Source organism: Anabrus simplex, chromosome 1, assembly GCF_040414725.1.
Source record: "Anabrus simplex isolate iqAnaSimp1 chromosome 1, ASM4041472v1, whole genome shotgun sequence".
Taxonomy (NCBI): domain Eukaryota; kingdom Metazoa; phylum Arthropoda; class Insecta; order Orthoptera; family Tettigoniidae; genus Anabrus; species Anabrus simplex.
In genome coordinates, this window is record NC_090265.1 from 213211965 (window position 1) to 213234889 (window position 22925).

The 22925-nt window shown below is 38.0% G+C and overlaps 1 protein-coding gene across 2 annotated transcripts in view; it reads left to right on the forward strand.

The window, feature by feature from the left end:
• eIF4B (eukaryotic translation initiation factor 4B) overlaps positions 1 to 22925 on the forward strand; it is a 212811-nt gene that overhangs the window by 18573 nt on the left and 171313 nt on the right. For both annotated transcript variants that reach the window (XR_010861597.2, XM_067158454.2), the window contains exon 3: positions 12974 to 13155. Coding sequence is in view for 1 of the 2 variants with exons in the window: in XM_067158454.2 (XP_067014555.1) it covers positions 12974 to 13155 (182 nt within the window). In the remaining variant the exon portion in view is untranslated. The remainder of the gene's footprint in view (positions 1 to 12973; positions 13156 to 22925) is intronic.

Here is a 22925-nt window from a genome sequence, read left to right on the forward strand (position 1 = left end):
ACCTCCAAGTGCTTTTTCTAAATCAGCATTTCTCTTGGCCTCTAGTGGACACAGCCAGTAGGTCTATGTATGTTCTTAGAGATGGCAAATTATCGGTGTCAACATGCATCATATGCGAGTTATAAGCATTCGCTTCTTCTGCTCTTTCAATTACACTAATACAACTTTTGCCAGAAGAAATGTGGCGGAGTAACGATCCTCTACTTCGGAATACACGTTTGCAATCTCGGCATCTATATCACTTTGTGGAATTTTACTCGCTACACAATCGCAACTTGCCAGTGCCTTGGTACAATACTGTCTTTCTATAGAAAGCATAACATTGTCAACACTATACAGACAATAATAATGTGCTCCACACACGACGACTTACGACAGTTTGTCAGTAGGTACCTTTGCAAAATGTTCTACAGGAAGACTGTCGTAATAGAGTTACGACAGTTTATCAGTATAAACCTCTACAAATTCACAAAACCTAAAAACTGTTGTTTGCGTGTTTTGAATGGTATGGTATGACTTACAGTTACAACAGTTTTACTGTTCGATAGAGGACAAAATATCAGTTTTTAATGTGTTCGTAACTTAAAATTCAACTTTTGGGAATTACGACAGTCTTGTTCTGAGGGTGCGATATAGAAGGTGTGTCCATAAAACACCAATCTTCTCTTTCTAATTGTTGTTATCGGTTCTATGTTACTGTATACTTCTTTATTGGATACCGTATCAGTCAAACCTGCCTGTCGATTCATCTGTTGTCCAAGATCCTCCTTAATAGCCTGCGTTCTCTTTTTAAGTAGCTAATTGACTTGTCCTTTTCGATTCATGGACAGGGTCTCCGAAGCATATAAGCCTTCTGGTCTAAGAACAGTGCTGTCTGTAATGTCATTTGGCTCCGAAACTCATCATCTTCTTATTATAGATGTTTTTAGTCAATTGGAATGCTTACTTTAATTTCCAGATGCAGATATTGGTCACTTTTTGTTCTTGCCCATTCTCTTGGACTACTTCACTCAGGTACTTAAACTTCTTGACTTTTCCAATCTTTCCATGGTCTGTTACCATCCATTCTGGACCATCTCTGATGTTCGTCATGTAATTGGTTTTCTCAAAGGAGATTTGTAGTCCTAATTTCTCAGCTGTTTCTTTAAGGGCCAATTCTACCACCTACGGGTAAAGTAGCGCGTAACTTGCTCTCTGCGTGAAAGGATATTTCCGTTCGACCCCTCCCAGGTAGGCTCTCAGCAGCATAAATCGTAGTTACCCGGCGCGTAATTTATCGGCCACTTCGAGGGCCCGATAAGACTACCTGCTGGGCAAGTTTAGAGAGCTGAACATTTAGCTGTATTTCTAGTAACAGACTGCTTAAATTAGCTTAGTATATTGATAAAAGCGTGATACTGTAACAGTGATCGATATTGTATTGCAGGATTTTGAGCATTAATGCTTCCCTTGAGTTGCAAGAGTCACACGAGCATTTTGCATCGACAGCGTCGGGTACACATTTTATATGTCAAGCTTTCGCAAAGAAACTCTACAAGGATATAAAATCAAAACCTATTTGGAAATCATCTCAAATGGGCTTTAATTTTCTAATTTTAATTTTTAAGTGTTTAGTCACTAGGTATAAGTTAGTATATATATCTTACTTACCCCAAGCGTTCTCGTAGCGTTACGACTATCGCGCTCGCTTCATAATATGAGGTATGCAGGTTCGAGGCTTCTTTAAGCCAAATCTTCTTTTATTTTTATTATCGGTGTTGTATTCATCTGTATGTCTATTTTCATACATTCTTTTGTTAATATATTTCATTGAAATGTTTAATCACAATATTATGTCTACTAGGAAAATGCTTTATATTTGTGTGCTACTTATAGAAAGTGATGTTATGATTAATTCCAATCATCATTGTAGTAGTGAAGCATGTAGGACTGTCGCCTTGGTAGCAGATTGCTATCAGTTGTTTACCTAATCTTCTCGTAAATGATTACAAAGAAATTGGAAACTATTCCATTCCTGAATTCCTCTTCCTATGAATGGATCTGTGTTTTTGTCTTGCCGTCTGTCAACTTCGCCGGTTTACTACTGCTACATCTGATACATACTGCACCGTGTGCTCCGTCTACTCGCCCAGCCGACTACACACTACTGCTCCTCTCGCTCCTTGCCCTCCCCTCTTCCACGTCACGGCCACATCGTGTCCACTTCTAGTATGTTCTGGACTTCGCCTCGTTCCACTATATAAGTGTTCTCCACCCTTGAACTGGCAGTCAGGCATTAAGTGACCATCTGCCGTGGAGGGAACAGTTTTATTTCACTAGCGGCTGGTTTGTTGCGATCTTTTATTAACAACTTTCAGTGTCACTTCTGAAACTTCATCGCTATGCTGGGTGAGCAAAAATTTTCATCATGCAGTAATTTGGTGTTTTGGCTTAAAAGACTTTAAAAAAATGTTATTTGTTCGGGGCGTCAACCCATGTGGAACTTTTGCCCCTACTGACAGCATATTTTATGCACCTGTATGTTATTGGAATGGCGGTAGTGTGGAATGTTGTGTGTGAGGAAAGGAACATTAAGGACGTCACAAACACCCAGTCCCTGGGTCAGGGATATTGATCATTACAATTAAAAACCACTGACCCAGCCGGGAATCAAACCCGGGGCCGCCGGGTGACAGGCCGACACGTTGCCCTCTACATCGCCGGGCCGGACAGCTTAAGACTTACTACAATTTTGCCCTTCAGGCATCAATTGCTACTTGGAATTTATTTAGTGTGGCAAATTTGAGTACATAATATATTCACTTCCTTTCGAAACTTTACTAAAAATTTTCATGGATGCGCTGCAAGACTCTCTGTGGACAAATGCCTGAAGTTTATTTAGAATAATAACTATCAGCTCGGGAAAACATTTTATACGCCTAGTGTCTATGTAGCGTAATTAACCCTGTAAAAATCAATGCAGCCTGATTTTTTTTTTCCCCGTTGTCCCTCCCTCGCCAGTTTTTCGATCTTTCCTCTTACCTATCTTCAATTTGTTTTACGATCCCATTTTTTTTTTTTTTTTTCAAGTCATTTATATTAAATCTGTAACCCTCGTGGTCTTTAAATTGTAATTGTGGCCTTTGCACTCCTTGTTTGTAAAATAGTACTTTTAAAAGTGTCTACTTTCTTGGCACAAAATTGTTATCTTGAACGATTTTTTCCTTCAAGTTCGATAAAACTCTTCGTGTATCTTAAAATCTAGTCACGATCAATATGATCACATTTGTTAAAGTTCCTTGTTACTCTTTACAAATTTGTATAAATTTTCATGTTTAGAATGTTACCCACCTTATTCCATGATATTAAACTATGTCAAACTTACTGTGGTCACTTTGTTTTTTCTTAAGGTGTTGTAAAATATATCTTACAAATCAACTCTGTTCTTACGAATATTCCTGATAGTTCTATCACCCCCCCCCCCCCCCCGCCCCTTTTTTCCTTGTGAACTCTGTACTTTTTTAAAAAATGCTATTTATTTGGGGTGTCAACTCTGTACTTACCACGCAAGCCTTTCTGGATTTGTCTCAGCAACGCAATGCACTAACTCTGCCTACTAATAATTGTGGTTCTATCTTTAATTGTAAGTTCTTGCTGATTTAGGCCTTTTACCCTGGGAATGTACTATACGAAATATTGCGATATTTTGTGTAGGTCGGTCTGCGGTCTGCACTATTTTCACCAGTTTGCATGGTCACCTGCTGTCCATATAGGAACTATGCTAGTCATATATTTGTTCCCTAAAACATCAGTACCGAGCTCGATAGCTGCAATCGCTTAAGTGCGGCCAGTATCCAGTATTCGAGAGATAGTAGGTTCGAATCCCACTGTCGGCAGCCCTGAAGATGTTTTTCCTTGGTTTCCCATTTTCACACCAGGCAAATGCTGGGGCTGTACCTTAATTAAGGCCATGGCCGCTTCCTTACCACTCCTAGCCCTTTCTTGTCCCATCGTCGCCATAAGACCTATCTGTGTCAGTGCGACGTAAAGCAACTAGCAAAAAAAAAACGAAAAACGACGTCAGTATATACATATTGCCGTTAAAATTATTCCATTCTGCCGATGCTACTCTAAAAAGAATATTTTTACACACTCCAGATATTTATAGTCCAGCCGCTGGCTGTCCGGCCCTGACAGATTGTGGTATAAAGAAAGGAGAGGAGAGATCAGTATTGCCAACCTGTGGTGATTAACTGTGAATTACAATAATAGTTAAATATTATATATTTAATGTACACCTTTTCAATACAAATTATAAACGATATACATTTATATTAACATTCAGGGACTAGTTTCGACCTAAATCGTAGGTCATTAGCCATGAAGCAAATGACACAATGGTCTTAGAAAGCTGTATGTACAATCAATAGAATTTTAAGTGAAGGCTGGTTGAATAAAATAATTTCTGTAAAAAGTTTAAGCAATGGAAGACACAGTGTAGTGTCAATAATATTAAAAATGATATGTACATACCATATGAGTAATAAGGTAATGTACAAGATTTTCGTTGCACTATGTTAAAGAGATCCTTTTAATAGAGGTTCCTAAAATGCTGGATTGCTGCTCTATGTTAAAAATTTGTTTTTCATAGATTGTCATAAAATGCTGGTCGCAGTTCACGCATAGAAATGAGATTGAAGTTGTCTCTCCAAATAAGCTGCAGTCCGTTCAAGTGATCCAAAGCCAAGGTTTCTTAAGATATCAAAATGTTTGAGTTGTGTACACAAAACTATATATTAAGTTCATGTGAATGCTATACGTGATGTTAGTAAAGGCTCTTCTGTATTAAAAAATCCTTCTTTTAAAGTGTTGCTTTTAATAGAGGTTCGTAAAATGTTGGTGTGCTGCAATATATTAAAAGCTGCTTTTGATATGTAATCATAAAACGTAGGTTGCAGTTAACGCATAGCAATGCGATCGAAGCTGGCTTTTTAAACATGTTGTAGTCTGTTCAAAGATCAACTGAGCCAAAATCAAGGTGTCTTCTCATGATATTTAAATATTTGAGTTATGTACCCAAAAAAACTATACATTCAGTTCATGTGTATGTGATGAAGTTAGAAAGGCTCTTCTGTTTAAAGAATCTTGAATGATGATTGTTGCACATGGAGGTCTAAATACATTAGTAGTATTTAGAAGGTGGTGAGATTTTGCAGTTCAGTGCAGACTATAAAGATTTTATTTGTATAGATGATGATTAAGAATAAAAAGAGTTATGGTAGGGGGAATATAATAAATGACATATATTGTATGAGAATCACCTCATGCTGCAATGTGTGGATTGAATAAAGGTTGAGGAGAGAAATGCATGAGGTTCTACCAAAGTCTTTAGGGGGAGGTGCAGGGAGGGAAAAAAAGAAGAAGAGAGTGGGGTAGTAAGGAAAGGAAAGGGGATTAAGGAGGGGCCGATGGATGCGGGAATGTAGGTGATTGCCTAAGTAAGGTACTGTTAATAGAACGTAAAATTGGACTCTGACTGCTAGATAAAGTGTCTGAAAATATGAATGAGCAGGTCAAATAAAATGTTTGGTTTTTCAGAAATGTCATTCAGATTGTAATTTGGATTAAAATATTGGTCTAAATGTATGAAGCAGTTTTCAGTTATGTTTGGGGGGGGGGGGGTACTTTACGCATAATTTTGAGGATCTCCATTTCCTAATTAATGTCAGTAAACTTGTGATTGTAGTCATGTATGTGTTTGGAAATCTGGAGAAGATCTCGAGGCCCAGTTTGGAAAACTCAGGAAAAACCTCGAAGCCAAATTCAGAAAACTCTAGGAGAAAATCAGGGCCCAGTTTAAGACCGGACGTCAGATGAGGGAGCCGAATACCCTATCGCTGGACTTTGTGAGCAGGATATGAAAGCACAACTTAGCCCGCAGCCATGTTCGACCTGCGAGGAATTGGTGGGAGAATTCAGTGGGCGCGGCAGTGTCCACCAGCCAAGAGCCGACTGCAGAGTCCGGTCGCGGGAGGGGGAATACTAGGATACATATTTGTAATGTCGAACAAGTGAAGGGAATGATTATGTTGGTTTGGATATTAAATTTATTTAGTTTCTCTATCAAATCTGTAGTATTTTTAATGGATTGTTTGGATAAAAAATGATAATTTCTTCTTAAAAACTTTTGAATGAACTGAGAAGTTTTAAAAGAGGGCTTGGTTTATAATTGATTATCACGCTCAGCGCTCCGGAGAGTGTAATCTTGTGAACTTGTGACATGCAGCTTGATACTACGTTGTTTTTTTTTTTTAACCAGGGACATTCTAATAATTTTATGTTAGACAAACACCTACATTGATATTCTCTTTTTATGATTTGTAAGAACAATCAGGATCCTGATTATTCACCTTACAAGTTTGAGTTTGAGGCTGATGATGCCCTTAAAATGGGCGAAACATGTCCCTTGTACCTTTTTATGATAAGATTTACTAGATCTCTTTGTATTGAATGGGTGGATATTAAAATAACACTTGTAACATACTTTAAATTTTTGTTGATATTCTCGAAGTGAAGTGTTTTGATACTGTGATTAAGGTTGTGTGTGTCAGTTTGTGAATATACTATGTATGTGAATAAAAATTAATTGTACCAACTGACAGCATCTCGTGTGCGTTTTTGTGGATACGTTAAAAAATAGAGTTAAATTATATTAAGAACCTTGCCAGATTAAATGGCTTTAAAGTTGAGATGGTCAATCGACTCGTCATAAAAATTAAGAATAGGATGTTCATGAATTTGGTGTCAGACAAAACTGAAAAGACGGGTTATGCTACATTCACTTACAACAACCCAGCTGTTCACAAGATCACTAACGTATTCAAGAAACATAATACCAATATAGCATTTAGAACCACTAACACGAACCAGTCCATATTTTTCAACCATAATAAAGTTAATTACGTCAAAAATTGTTATATGGGATTGGGAGTATATAGATTGAAGTGTTCACAGTGTAATTTTTCATACGCTAGACAGACTGGACAGAGCTTTTTGACAAGATATATTGAACATGTTAACGCAGAAAAGCACAAGAATAATTACGGCAAAAATCATTATATGGTATCGGGAGTATGTAGATTAAAGTGTTCACAGTGTAATTTTTCATACCTTGGACAGACTGGATGGAGCTTTTTGACAAGATATATGGAACATGTTAACGCAGAAGAGCACAATAAATACTCGGCGATGGTTTTACGCATTAGGGAGACTGGACACCCGTTAGAGAAAGTTCTGACAATAATTAGAAATATGGGAAAAGGGAGAATGTTAAATGATCTAGAAAGTTTGTATATCTATTTAGATCAGACACATAATAAAGATCAGAATCTTAACGATGTCATGGACATTTAGAGCTCTTTACACAAATCAACACCTGGATAATTAAATACTGTCATTTCAGGTAAAGACCCCTCATATATTTAATTTTTTACGCTCAAAGGCTCCTTCCATCTCTCCGAATATCAGGCCCGCTCCTGTCAGTCATAGTGACTCTCCACCTTTGACAGTCTTGACGCACATGGCCCCACCTATCCCTTCCTCCCTTCCACCCTCCTTAATCCTTCCCCCCATGTTCCCCACCGCCTCTGCCGCATAGATACAACGTGAGGAACGGAGCTAACAGACAAGTGAATACTGCTGTAACGGAAAGTCGTGTGTAATATTTCACAGCAAACACGTAAGTACCCACTCTATTTTAGTCAAATAGAAGACCCCTCCCTATTTGATTTATGGTTTCAAGATTTTCTTTCCTTCTCCTTACAAAGAATGAATAGTCCAGTAGGCTATCAAATGTTCTCTACAAGGAGCCCTACATCCTATGCGACTACATGCTATTCTGCATTTTAGCTTCATGATCTTATACAGCAGTTCCAGTTCGCACCTCATTTTACAACTACCCTAGGAGGTTTTAAAATGCTTTTACATCTAATGACAACAGTAGCTGCATGACCACGTCTTACGGAAGACATAGTTCCAGTGCTTAGGATATCACTTTTCCTTTGTTAGATCATAATTATGTTTTTACCATTGCATTTGGAGAAATAGGAGACAATTCAAAGATACATTCTATAAGGACTTCACGAGTTCATATAAGATGAAGATCTAGTTTTAGTCTTGGAACACACAGTTTTAGAATGATTAAGTGATAGTTTTTCAGTGACATCACAGTTTTTATTTAGTGGAATAAATTGAAATGTTATCACATTCATTTTTTACTTAGTATTCCTTGCCTGGCTACTCATTCCTCCCACCCAGCTGTTGAAAATTTCTGGGGATGAAGCAGAATATGCATATTTTATATTTTTTATTTTAGTTATTGTGCAAATTGCATGCAGTGAAAAATTAATTTTCAAGTCTTCCTGAACGCTAACCCCTCTCTTTCTTTCTAAAATTGTATTTGATCTTGATATGCTACTTGAACTTTTAACTAAAATTATTTTGTAACTCAGCAATGTGAATGTGATTCAAATGTACCTTCGTTTTCCTGATGAGATACTGATTTTTTAAATAATGCAGACTGTATACAGAAGGGAATGCTAGAACTCAAAAAGGAAAGTGAAAAAGTTGGTCTAAAAATACATTGGACAAGAAGATTTATTCAACCCACATTGTCTTATAAGTAGAGACGGGAATTATAGGCACGAATAGGTTAGAATGCAAACGTATTTGAAGAAGACGCAAGTGTAATCTAGCCGCTCTACAGTTATGTCGGGGAGTTGCATAAATTTTAGGGGTTCTGTTTGTCCAGATCGATAATATATATGCAAATCTCACCGCAGAACCGTCATGCGGGTAACATGCACCTGCGCCTTGGTTAAATACGTTTGCATTCTAACCTATTCGTGCCTATAATTCCCGTCTCTACTTATAAGAGTATAAATAATAATAATAATAATAATTATTATTATTATTATTATTATTATTATTATTATTATTATTATTGCACCCTTGGCCATCTTAGGAAATTTCTGCGTAAGTAGATCACTCAGTTATTTTCCATGCTATATTCCACTATTAACATGGTTCAGTTTGGGCACATGGTTATGTGATAAATTCGACATACATTGTCACACATACACACGGTTTTCATGGGAGTCACAAAACGCTTTTTGGGAGAAGATCCTATGGTGAAAACCGTGACCTGCAAGCCTTGTCACGACTGCATTTCGCTGAACTATGCGGCCTGAGTAATTGCTGGCAGTAGCTCTAAAATGCCTTTGCATACCTGCCAACTTTCCCGATTTAGGCAGGAGACTCCCAATTTTCGACAGTTATTCCCGCCTCCCGATTATTCTATTATTTCTCCCAAGTTTAGCTTATTTTTTGGTGGGCTTAAAACATTTGTTTTCAAATCCCGCCATTTCACCTTTTTTACGCCAGTGGCCTTCGCTCATTGGCCGCTTTCAAACGAAATATGTACGTTTATTAATGTGAGGAATGTGTGCAAATGTGCGATGTTTATTTAAACCTGTTTATCTCGACGCGTATATCGATCTCTCGTTCTCGCTTATTATGTTTGTGTTCACATCAGTCTAGTCGATTCAAGAGACAAGTCGCTAGATGTGGGGTCTTCTTTAGTAATTTAGTGATAGAATTTCAATGATAACGACTAGTGACTTTTCTAGAGATTTTAGGAGCCATTTGGAGACAATTCTGACATTTTAATTTGTCTCAATATACCTCAAAAAAGAGTGTACATTGCTCAGAATTTATAAAGAATGATATTTCTGTACCGGTCGTGACCACAGTAACAAGGAGAAATGCATGTTTTAATTTTCCGTAATGTCCGTCTGTATGTATGTAATCACGAGCAAAAGGCTGAAGATAATTGAATAAAAATCGGTATATGACGTCAGGGAATAAGTCGCTACAATCTGGGCCATAAATAATTGTGTTCACGCTGAGTAAAATGGTAGTTTAGGGGAAGGCTTAAAATTGAATTCTCACATATTGGCTCTATCGATAAATACTACATAATTAAAGTTATTATATTTCCTATAATTTATGTCTTATACATTTTTACCATACCGGGAATGATAACAGAGATATTCATGAATTTGGATTTTTGTTGCCAAGTCCATATCAGCGCCGAGGTACGAGAAAATGGGTGAACAGAATTTAATGGAAATCGGTATGTAAAGTCGGAGAATAAGGAACTACAGTCCACCCTACAAATAATTTTATTCATCCTATTCAAAATGGTAGTTTAGGGGAAGGTGCCAAAATTTTATTTTTTAATTACCTGTCTAATTGGTCATATCGAAAAGTAATAACAAGAGTTATAGAGTGTACAGTTTCTGATTATTTATGTCTTATTCATTTTTACCGTACTGAATATAATAATATTGTGATGATGATTGTAAGAATGAGGAAAAAGTCATGAAGGAACGATCGCTTGAATAATAACACAAAAGGGAGTCGTAAAAGAAAGGAGAACTCACTTTACATCAGATGCTCTAATAACACAGAGTCAGAAGAAAACTAAATGTGAAAGCCTGCAATATAGATAGCTCATAAAATTGATCGACAGTAACATTACATTGACCATTGTTTGTTGTGACGTGCTTTGTGTATTCTGCTGCCATTTATCTCCAATAGATGAGATTACTGCTGCATACCTAGTATAACAGCCTGCTTGAATATTGGCGGGAAGTAGCTGGGGAGTTAGATCTCTCTCTTCTTTAGCATGCCATTCTTCTGGTTCATAAATTCGGATACTACTGGTACGTAACACACTGGATCATCATAATATTCTAGCTATTCAATCCCTACTCTGAGGCAGTGATTGGAATGAGCAGTGTGCACACTTAAATGGAATAACTACGAACCTACTACGTTGCGGAGTAGGAGGAGAGATAATACTGTCACGTGCCGCGTTCCAGGTGGTGGATAGAGGAGTCCTAACCGGCTTCTCAGTGGACTTGAGCGAAATAAAATAGCTATAATACCAATATAATGGTCCATTATTGGACATTATAAATTTTCCAGCTAACTCATTCTTGGTTGCCTGCGTTTCGCCCTCGTGTGCTAAGTTAGGCTCGTCAGTTGAGACTTAGCACACCACCCAAGACGCAAGGCTAGTGCATACCGTGGAGGCCACTGCATAGGCTACTTGAAGCCACCAGCAGTGCCAATGCGCTATGAGAGCTATATCTCATTTCCAAAAATTGATGCCTGCCTGGCCAGCAAATGATGTAGATGTTGATTCCCGTAGGGAACCCAGAATATTTGTCCTGAATGAGTAAATTTATAATACTGGTATATTGGTATTATAAATTTACTCATTCAGGACAAATATTTTGGGTTCCCTACGGGAATCAACATCTACATCATAAAATAGCTCTCGTGGACCAAACACACCCCTCTGTGTGTGGGGTACGCAGGCGAAGAATACACCCACGGTATCCCCTGCCTGTCGTAAGAGGAGACTAAAAGGGGTGACCTAGGGATGTCTGAATTAGAACCATGAGACTACTCATAATTAGTACCACCCCGCTGGGTCGCTTTTACTTGGCTATAGTACCACAATGTTAGGTACATAATAGATTTGTGATTAGTAGCAACAGCGTATGAATCAGGGTGAGTTTTACAGTACCTGTGATTAGTTCCACTATGCCTATGGTTAGTAGCCACTACGTGAGGAACAGCACGTTTTGAATTCTGGTCAGTGGATCATTTTGGACTTTTAAATTGTCATTACATTTTGTCGTTTTTTGTATCAGTAGGGGCCGATGGCCTAGATGTTAGATCGCTTTAAACAAGCATCATCTTAAATGGAATAATGACACAGGAGTGTTATTGGCTGTCTGCGGCCTGGTCATTCTAGCTCTGGAACTTTGAACTGTTAGATCGACACTGTGGTGCTTTTTTTAAAAAAAGTGAAAAAAATGTGCTGTTTTTCATTTGGTCTAATATTTCATATGACAGCATTACTTTTAATCTTGACATTCGTACCGACATCATTGTAACGACCTATGTTGACTTCAGTTGGGAAAACTATAAGGAGAGTCTTTCTTAGAATTCCGTAGTGAAGCACGGGTACAACAGCTAGTTATTTGATGCAAATAGCATTGCGCCTCGCATGATTGTGCAGGCGCTTGATGCAATATATTAATCTATGCATTTGGTAAGTAATGGCATTTAAGTGCATGACCGATACATACGTGTGGAGCATGAGTTCATACTATTTTCCAAGGCTTAGCAGAGACCGATCATCTCACTCACATACTTCCTGAGAGGTAATAGAGGTATGTTATTTTCAGCCTTGTAGCCTCGTTATAGCAACAGTCGGGCTTTGAGAAAATAAGTGTTATAAGTATCATAGTATTGTATTGCGCGTGACATGTAGAATAAGCAGTTTTGACCAATTGTATCTCCTAATTTTTCCTGATTTTCATATCAAAATCTGATTTTTTTTGTTTTGTAAAGTTAGCAGGTATGGCCGCACCTTGTAGAATATCGGTAGTCTTCTTTGTGAATTCGGTGAATACATTAGCAGTTCTTTGTTCATAAAAAACAAACCAAACCCCATGGTACTACAGCCCTTGAAGGGCCTTGGCCTGCCAAGCGACCGCTGCTCAGCCCGAAGGCCTGCAGATTACGAGGTGTCGTGAGGTCAGCACGACGAATCCTCTCGGCCATTATACTTGGCTTTCTATACCGGGGCCGCTATCTCACCGTCAGATAGCTCCTCAATTCTAATCACGTAGGCTGAGTGGACCTCGAACCAGCCCTCAGGTCCAGCTAAAAATCGCTGACCTGGCCGGGAATCGAACCCGGGGCCTCCGGGTGAGAGGCAGGTACGCTACCCCTACACCACAGGGCCGGCAATTCTTTGTTCATAGTCCTTGGAAATTACATGCATCTTAAAAATTGTTCATTCTTGCATTATCAACCATCTAGGCTACAAGGAATATAAAATTTCTTTTTTCAGATTACTTTGAATCATCCCGTCTCAAGGAGAAAGTGGTTCTTCCTACTGGACCTCGATCTACATGGGGACCAGAGATTGATGACAGCAAGATACCGAAAAATCCACCATTTTTGGCATTCATCTCCAATGTACCATATGAAGTAGATGAGGATGAAATTTCAGCCTTCTTCAAAGACTTAAAGGTACTACCAACTTCAATACATTTATCTATATTCATAGTATTTATATTTGAAATTGCCATATTATTGTAGCTAGTGGGGAAAATTTAGGTTTCTTTCTGTTGTTGTTTGAGTCATCAGTCCATAGACTGGTTTGGTACAGCTCTCCATGTCACTGTATCCTGTGCTAAGCTTTTCATTTCTACATAACTACTACATCCTGTATCTGCTCTAATCCGCTTGTCATATTCGTACCTTGGTCTACCCCTACCGTTCTTGCCACCTACACTTCCCTCAAAAACTAGCTGTACAAGACCTGGTTGTCTTAAGATGTACCCTATCATTCTATCTCTTCTTCTGGTCAAATTTAGCCAAATCAATCTCCTCTCACCAATCGATTCAGAATCTCTTCGTTCGTGATACTTTGCGCCCATCTCACCTTCAGCATTCTTCTGTAACACCACATTTCAAAAGCTTCTATTCTCTTTCTTTCTGAGCTAGTTATTGACCATGTTTCACTTTCATACAATACCACGCTCCAGACGAGTCTTCAAAAACATATTTCTAATTCCTATATCAATGTTCGAGGTGAAAAAATTTCTTAAGAAAAGGCCTCCCTTGTTTGTGCTAGTCTGCATTTTATGTCCTTGTTACTTCTGCCATCATTAGTTATTTTGCTACTCAAGTAACAGTAGTCATCTACTTCCTTTAAGACTTCATTTCCTAATCTAATATTTACATATAAAATAAATACAAGGTTTAATCCACCTACTCAATACTTTCCATAAATTGCAATACGAGGTACTAGTTTTGACCCTGTATGGGCCATCATCAGCTTAGCCAAGATACGTATGTATATGCCAAAGTCTTAAAACAGAATAATACAGTGGAATGAAATATAAAAGAATAGATTGAGTATGTGTTAGAATGATCTATCAGTTGCACTCTACCGGTAAAGTTGTTTTACATTGCGCGCAAGGTTCTATTGATTCCTACTTGAATTGGGAGTATTCCTTACAGCATAGCAAGATTTTATTATATTACAAGAATGTCAAACAGTTCTGTCAACATTTAACCTCTGTTGTGGATTTATTGGACATCATGCAAGAAAGATTCCCTCTGCACCAATGTTGAACTTTATATCTTCTAGAACTCAATAGAAGCATTTGGATTTCACTTTAAAACCGGCATATTACGATTTTAAATGTGCAATTTTAGAATATTTGTCAACAGAGCTCATTTTTATTCAATTTTACAATAATTGTATGATAAATATTCGTGTAGTTTAATTGTGCGTGACTTAATTCCAAAGATTTTATTTGTCGCTGATAAACATAACATTACAAGTTGTCCATTTCATGACCGTATCGATGTTTAATCAAGAAGTAAGTATAAATAACCACCTAATCGATACTTTATTAATGCCTCAGGCAAAATTGAATAAAATTAAAACTTACAGGACATGTTTCGACCAGCTGAAGAGGACCACTATGGATACAGAGAAAGGAAAATTATCTACAATCTATACAAAAATCAGTCTGCAGTGATAAGAATCTAGGTCTTTGAAAAAGATGCAGCAATCCAGAAAGGAGTGAGGCAAGGCTGCAGTTTGTCCCCTCTCCTTTTCAATGTATCTTGGCTAGGCTGATGATGGCCCATACAGGGTCAAAACTACTACCTCGTAACTTGTTTTAATGTTTTTGTAAACATCGCAATTTATGTAAAGTATTGAGTAGGTGGATTAAACCTTGTGTTTATTTTATATGTAATCTTAATTCAATACGGAACCAATAATGACTAAGGACCATCTTGTATTCCTTCCTCAACACTCTGTCCATACCATTCAGCAATTTCTGCAGATCTTTTGCAGTCAGATAAAATAACCATATCATCAGCAAATCTTAAGGTTTTGATTTCCTCTCCTTGAACTTTGACCAGCTGAAGAGGACCACTAAGTGGTCGAAACATGTCCTGTAAGTTTTAATTTTATTCAATTTTGCCTGAGGCATTAATAAAGTATCGATTAGGTGGTTATTTATACTTCTTAAACATAACATTGTTACACCTATAACAGTTCATAGATTCACCATTTTATGGGCATCATTCCATCACGTACTCAATCCATTCTTTTATATCTCATTCCACCGTGTTATTCTGTTTTAAGACTTTGGCATATACATATGTATCTTGGCTAGGCTGATGATGGCCCATACAGGGTCAAAACTACTACCTCGTAACTTGTTTTAATGTTTTTGTAAACATCGCAATTTATGTAAAGTATTGAGTAGGTGGATTAAACCTTGTGTTTATTTTATATGTAATCTTAATTCAATACGGAACCAATAATGAAGTTTATAACCTTGAATAATCTAATATTTCCTGCATCACCTGACTTTGTTCAACCTCTCTCCATTAGTTTTTTTTTGGGACTTATTTTCATCTTGTATTCCTTCCTCAACACTCTGTCCATACCATTCAGCAATTTCTGCAGATCTTTTGCAGTCAGATAAAATAACCATATCATCAGCAAATCTTAAGGTTTTGATTTCCTCTCCTTGAACTTTGATACCCTTTCCAAATTCCTCTTTGATTTCCTTTATTGCCTGTTGTATGTAAACATTGAAAAGGAGAGGGGACAAACTGCAGCCTTGCCTCACTCCTTTCTGGATTGCTGCATCTTTTTCAAAGACCTAGATTCTTATCACTGCAGACTGATTTTTGTATAGATTGTAGATAATTTTCCTTTCTCTGTATCCATCTGGATTGCTGCATCTTTTTCAAAGCCCTAGATTCTTATCACTGCAGACTGATTTTTGTATAGATTGTAGATAATTTCCCTTTCTCTGTATCCGATCCCGATCACTTTCACAGTCTCAAAACAGTTGTTCAATCAACATTATCGAATGCCTTTTCTAGATCTACGAACGCCATGAACATGGGCTTGTCTTTCTTAATTCGGTCCTCTAAGATCAAACGGAAAGTCAGGATTGCTTCAGGTGTCCCCACATTTCTTCTGAAGCCAAATTGATCATCTCCCAATTCAGTTTAAACTTGCCTTTCCAGTCTTCTGTAAACAAGACGTATTAATGTGCAGGCATGAGATACTAAACTATTGGAGTGGTAAATTTCACAATTGTCGCCGGCTTTCTTGGGAATAGGTATAACAACATTCTGCTGAAAATCAGATGGCACTTCTCCTGTATCATGCGTCTTACAAACTAAACGGAACAACCTCTCCATGCTTGTTTCTCCTAAGGCCGTCAGTAGTTCTGAGGGTATACCATCAATTCCTGGGCCCTGTTTCATAAAACATCTTTCACTAATATTATTAGTAAGAAACCAATAATATTAACTAATAATATTAGTATTATGTTTCATAAAATTATTAGTTAATAATATTAGTTATTAGTTCATGAGTCAAAATTATTAGTAGATGTTCCTAATAATATTAGTAAATTGTTTCATAGACAACATGACTAATAAGTCACTCATAATATTAGGATTACAGTAAAACCTCGTTAATTCGAAGTCGTTGGGACTCAAAAATCGGACTTCGGATTACGTGATTTCGAATTAACCGCCAATTCGCAATTCAGAAGTACCAACCCTTGCTGCGTTACAAAATATTCTAAGGCCCGTTACTGCATGCAGTTAACCTTGATTCACAGTTTATACCTTTCAAATGCCATGAAAAAAGACTATTTCCAAAATGTATGCAAGAAGGTGCATTTACAGTATTCAAATAATGCACTTGGATATCTCGCTGGCAAACATAACCTCACGCAACAAAAGAGAGAAAAAAAAACACGATTCAAAGACGAGAAATCTATGCTGGCTCCCATGTGCAAGTACTTTATTCATTGAATTACTATACTGTAAGCATTTCAGATGCCTTGTATTTACACAGAAAGTGCCCGATGTCCTTAAAATCGAACTTTCCGGTGACTATCCTTGTACGATTTCCCGCCATGGCACTTCTTTTGTACTTCAGAAATGTAAACACTGCCGCGTCACAAAGTATTTTAAGACTCATTAATACATGCAATCACCTCGATTCACGGTTTAAACCTTTCAAATGCCATGGGAAAAATCTATTTCCAACATGTGTCCAAGAAGGTGCATTTACAATGTTCAAATAATGCACTTGGGTAAATAACTTACAAACATAACCTCACGCAACGAAAGTAAAATATCACACAATTCAAAGACGGGGATAAATTATGCTGGTTCCCCTGTGCAAATGCATTATTTTTTGGATTTCTGTACTGTTTGCATTTTTAGATGCTTTGTACTGGCATGGTAAGTTCCCGACGCCCATAACATTGTGGCTTATCGATCTTTCCTATGACGAGGGGATTAAGTTTCTCGCTTCCATGTGCATTGCAACGCACTACAATGACTCCCATCCCTCACACTTGTACGATTCCTCGGCTGGCACTTCCTCCTTTAAAACCATATGATACCGGGCAAGTTGGCCGTGCGTGTAGAGGCGCGCGGCTGTGAGCTTGCATCCGGGAGATAGTGGGTTCGAATCCCACTATCGCCAGCCCTGAAAATGGTTTTCCGTGGTTTCCCATTTTCACACCAGGCAAATGCTGGGGCTGTACCTTAATTAAGGCCACGGCCGCTTCCTTCCAACTCCTAGGCCTTTCCCATCCCATCGTCGCCATAAGACCTATCTGTGTCGGTGCGACGTAAAGCCCCTAGCAAAAAAAAAAACAAACATATGATCGTTTGGGCTCGCATTAAAATAAAGTAATGCAGTTTCATCGGCAATAACAATATTGTTCGGTGCCTACGAATTTATTATATGAGCCACGTTTTTTTTTTTAAATTATTATTATTTTCGTCAACTGTCGGCATCGCCAGTGTTCGCGGATTCTGTTTTCCCGCACACTGCCCGTTGCGTAATATTACGGCGTTCCTTAAAAGTTTGAATACAAAAGAATTCCGATTTCATTCAACTTAATAATTATGAAGCGCACTGTAGATCCAGCGAAGTGAGTGTAAATGCGGAAAGCTACGGTACCACTCCACGTTCCGGAACACGCGTTCTATTATGACGCGGATAAATTTTGAGTTGAAATTACTCTGTAACATACTACTGTTTTAAAATGTAAAGGCAGTTTCAAATTAAAAGTCTAAATTTCGGTAATGGGGCCGAAATTGTACTTCGAATTACGAATTATCCGTATTTCGAATTAAACAATTTAAATAACATGCAAAACTGTATCTCATGTTTCCGGGAACGAGACCTTCTTCGAATTAGGCGGGATTTTGAATTAACCGATTTCGAATTATCGAGGTTCTACTGTATTTCCATGAGTGTATTTTGACTCATAATTCATATTATTGGTGAAACCAAAGTGAGCGGTATTTTAATATTTTGGCATAAAATCATGAAGATCACTGAAATGGTCGACTCTGATTCAAATAAAAGGAAAGAAAAATTCAAATAGTGATAAGGAACGATTGTAAATATTCACCATTCAATGAATATTACGTCAAAAACAGCCTGTACTGACATGTAACAAACATATGAATACCGTTACAATGGGAGATTTAGGTTAGATTACATAACTTTTGAGTATTTGCTTGATATGATTGGTAGGTAATAGAACATTCCACTGCCAGGAATGAAGCATAACCTTAAAATAGCAGCTTCGCATTGCACTCCACCGGTTGGTAGTGATACACAATATCATTGTGTTTCTCTAGTGCAGTTCTGCTCGGACACTCCAAGTATCTTTTAAAATCTTGGCTTATATCCCCAGTAAACCAAGATGATGCTGGTGATGATTATTGTTTTAAGAGGAAGTAGGCTACAACTAGGCAACCATCATCAATAATAACACTAATCAGATAGAAAAATGGAAAGGATCCGACATTTTGAAAAATGAAGGTATCGGCTAAAGAAAGATAAGGGCGTGAAAATGAAAGACTCTTTCGGCCTCGCAACCTAATACTGTCAGGGTCGGAAAAGAACAAGAGTTGAACAAGGGAGGTCAGAAGGGTAGATGAAAATGAGCCCGGCAGAAGTATGTTGAAGCAATGGCAGGACTCATCTCAGTGCCCCATGTTCGCCAACACACGCTCCCAAGTTGAGAGCCCTGGGACCCCTTTTAGTCGCCTCTTACGACAGGCAGGGGATACCGTGGCTGTTATTCTACCGCCCCCACCAACAGGGGTAGTAAACAAAGATTTTGGTAGTCCATCTCAACAGAGATTTTTAAGAGCATATGAAATAAAAAAGTAAAAGGAACAAGGAGAGTTATAGTGTGCAAAAGGCTGCGAATAGTTGACGCTTTAACTCAATCACTTTCCGCAAAGAAATTTTCTTCTCGCATTATTTTCACTTCTTTTATCCATTTTCATATGTATTGAAGTTGCAACAACGAAAATATCAAGTGAGCCTTTGAACATTTGTATTAACAGTCGGTTGTAGTCAAGCATTAGCCTGCTGCTAGGAACAAGCCCAAACCAAGAACATATGCAACAGACCGATTCTAACCTCCATTTGTATCAGCTGACTAAGTAACTAATATTATTAGTGAAGATATTTTATTAGTCATGTGTAAATCTTTATGAAACAGAATTTGGTTAACTAATAATTATTTTTATGAGTTCTTATATTATTAGCTAATATTATTAGTTTGTTTTATGAAATAGGGCCCTGGTGCCGTGTTCTTACTTGGGTCTCTCAAAGCTCTGTCGAATTCTGATCTCAAAATTGGGTCTCCGATATCATCAGCATCAACAGCCTCTTCTCGTTCCAGAACACTTATCATTTACTTGCTTTACCTTGATACAACAGTTGGATATGTTCTTGCCATCTTTCAGACTTGTCTTCTTTCCCTAGAAGTGGTTTTCCATGTGGGCTTTTCAATATTCATACACCTGCTTTTCCTTTCTCCAAAGGTTTCATTGATTTTCCTGTATGCAGCATCTACGTTTCCTACAACCTTCAACATCCTTGCACTTCTCTTTCAGCCTTTCTTTCTTAGCTGTCCTGCACTTTCTATCTACTTCATTCTTTATTCTCCTGTTTTCTTTTCTGCCCTCCTCATTTTTTGCATTCTTGTACGTTCGTTGTTTTTCAGTCAGGACTAAATTGTGACTGGTGCAGAATTCAACGCCGGCTTCCTCTTTCCTTCCTTTGTCCCAATCCGAAGTCTCCTACTGTATTACCTTATCTTCCTTGGCCTACCACTGCTTTCCAGTCTCCCATCATAATTAGATTCTCATCACCTTTTACATACTGTATTAAATCTTCTATCTCTTCATATATTCTTTCAATTTCTTCATCATTCGCTGAACTAGTAGGCATATAGACCTGCACTATTGTGGTGGGCATTGGCTTGGTGTCTATCTTGACCACGATAATCCTTTCACTATGCTGCTAATAGTAGCTTACCCGCTGCCCTATTTTCTAATTCATTATTAAACCTACTCCTGCGTTTCCCCTGTTTGATTTTGTTTTGATAATTCTGTAGTCGCCTGACCAAATCCTGCTCTTCCTGCCAGTGTACTTCACTTATACCAGCTACATCTAACTTCAGTCTATCCATCTCCCTTTTTAGATTCTCTAACCTACCACAGCGATTCAAACTTCTAACATTCCACGCTCCGACTCGCAGAATGTCAGTAACCATCTTCCTAATGATTGCCCCTCCTCGTGTACTCCCCACCTGGAGATCCGAATGGGGGACTATTTTACCTCCGGAATATATTACCCAGGAGGAAGCCATCACAGTACATCATTCATACAGAGACAGCTGCATGTCCTTTGGAGTTAGTTACAGCTGTACTTTCCCATTGCTTTCAGCCATGTAGCAGTATCAACACAGCTAAGACATGGTGAGTATTATTACAAGACCATATCAGTCAATCATCTAGACTGCCGCCCTTGCAACTTCCGAAAGGCTGCTATCCCCCTTTCGATGAATCATTCGTTAATCTGGTCTCTTAAGAGACACCCATTTGATATGGTTGCACCTACGACTTGGCTACCTGCTTCATTGGGACACGCAAGCCTCCCCATCGTGGCAAGGTCGCATGGTTCTGTATATCTTGAAAATTATAAATTTGAGCGTAACGTCCTACTTTCAGTTAACTGTGGGCCGTTATTGCTTAATGTTACTTCCAGTTCATGATGCAAGAGAAATATGCCATCCTGTTTTATATTCCAGGAATTATAATAGTCTTCTTCCTGTTTATTAAAATTTAAAAATAATATATTCTAACAGATTTTAGGTTGTCTTGGAACCAACAAAGATATGAACACATGATATATAATGCCAATTTTGTGATAAATTCAAGTTGTAGGATTACTTACAGGGAAGATTTTGGGGCTGAATCCATCTCTGATATGCTTATTATGCCCTTGTTTAACATTGTCGTGATTATAATTGTGGTGGTTATCAAGGTCCTTAAAAACTTAGATCATTACTCAAAGAGGCAACATCATACCTGTCAACTTTCCCAATTTAGGCGGGGGACTCCCGATTTTCGACAGTTTTTTCCGCCTCCCGATTATTCTATTATTTCTCCCAATTTTAGTTTTTTTTTTTTTTTTTTTTTTTTTTTTTGTGAACTTCAAACATTTGTGTTCAAATCCCACCATTTCAGCCTTTTTAAGCCAGTGGATGGAGGTCCTTCGCTCATTGGCCGCTTTCAAATGAAATATCTACGTTTATGAATGAGAGAAATGTGCGTGAATGTGTGATGTTTATTGAAACCTGTATATCGCGACGCATATATCGATCGTCAATCTCTCGTTCTCGCTTACTGTGTTTGTGTTCGTTCACACCAGTCTAGTCGATTCTAGAGGCTAGTCGCTGGGATATGCAGTCTTTTTTAGTAATTTAGTGACAGAATTTCAATGATAACGACTTGTGACATTTCTAGAGATTTTAGGAGCTATTTGGAGACAATTCTGACTCATTTTAATTTATCTCAATAGAAATAAGTGTTTCTGTACATTGCTCAGAATTCAAAAAGAATGATATTTCAGTACTGGCCGTGACCATAGTAACAAGGGGAAATGCAAGTTTTAATTTTCTGTAATGTGTGTATGTACGTACGTAGATCACGAGAAAATGGCTGACGAGAATTTAATGAAAATCGGTACCTAAAGTCGGGAAATAAGTCGCTACAATTGTGTTCTCGCTGAGTGAAACGGTAGTTAGGGAAAGGCCTAAAATTGAATTCTCACATATTTATGTTATTATTGACCCTTTCAATAAATACTACATAATTAAAGTTACCAAATTTTACTCATGTATTAGACCCCCTCGCGTATTAGAGCTCCCCTGGCTTTTAGAGATGAAGAAAATGAAAAAACTAAATCTTGCATATAACACCTCCAACGTAATTCGCCAGAGAACAACAATTCCGCTTCGAAGCGGGTACAAGTCTTATTGCAGCTCTGATGACATCACACAAATTTGTGAATAGTTTCGTCCGTGCGACCTACGGAATGAAAACGCGTCGAATCCATGCCGTACATCTGTTGTTCGCATTTAAAAAATGTCCGCCTCCATATTGTAGGTCTACTGCAGTACTGATGACGTCGCACAAATAGGTGAATAGGCCTAGCTTTGTGTCCGACCTGCGCATTGCAAGCATGCATCAGTCATGCTATATGTCTTGTGTTTTTTATTAGTTAATAATGCCCTCCAGCGTAATGGATAGCACAATTAGTTGCTGTTTCGGGAGTCTGACTTTGATTCCCGGTGCTGTACTGCCAGAGATTTACGAATGGCATGAAGGTTGATATTATTATTATTTATAAG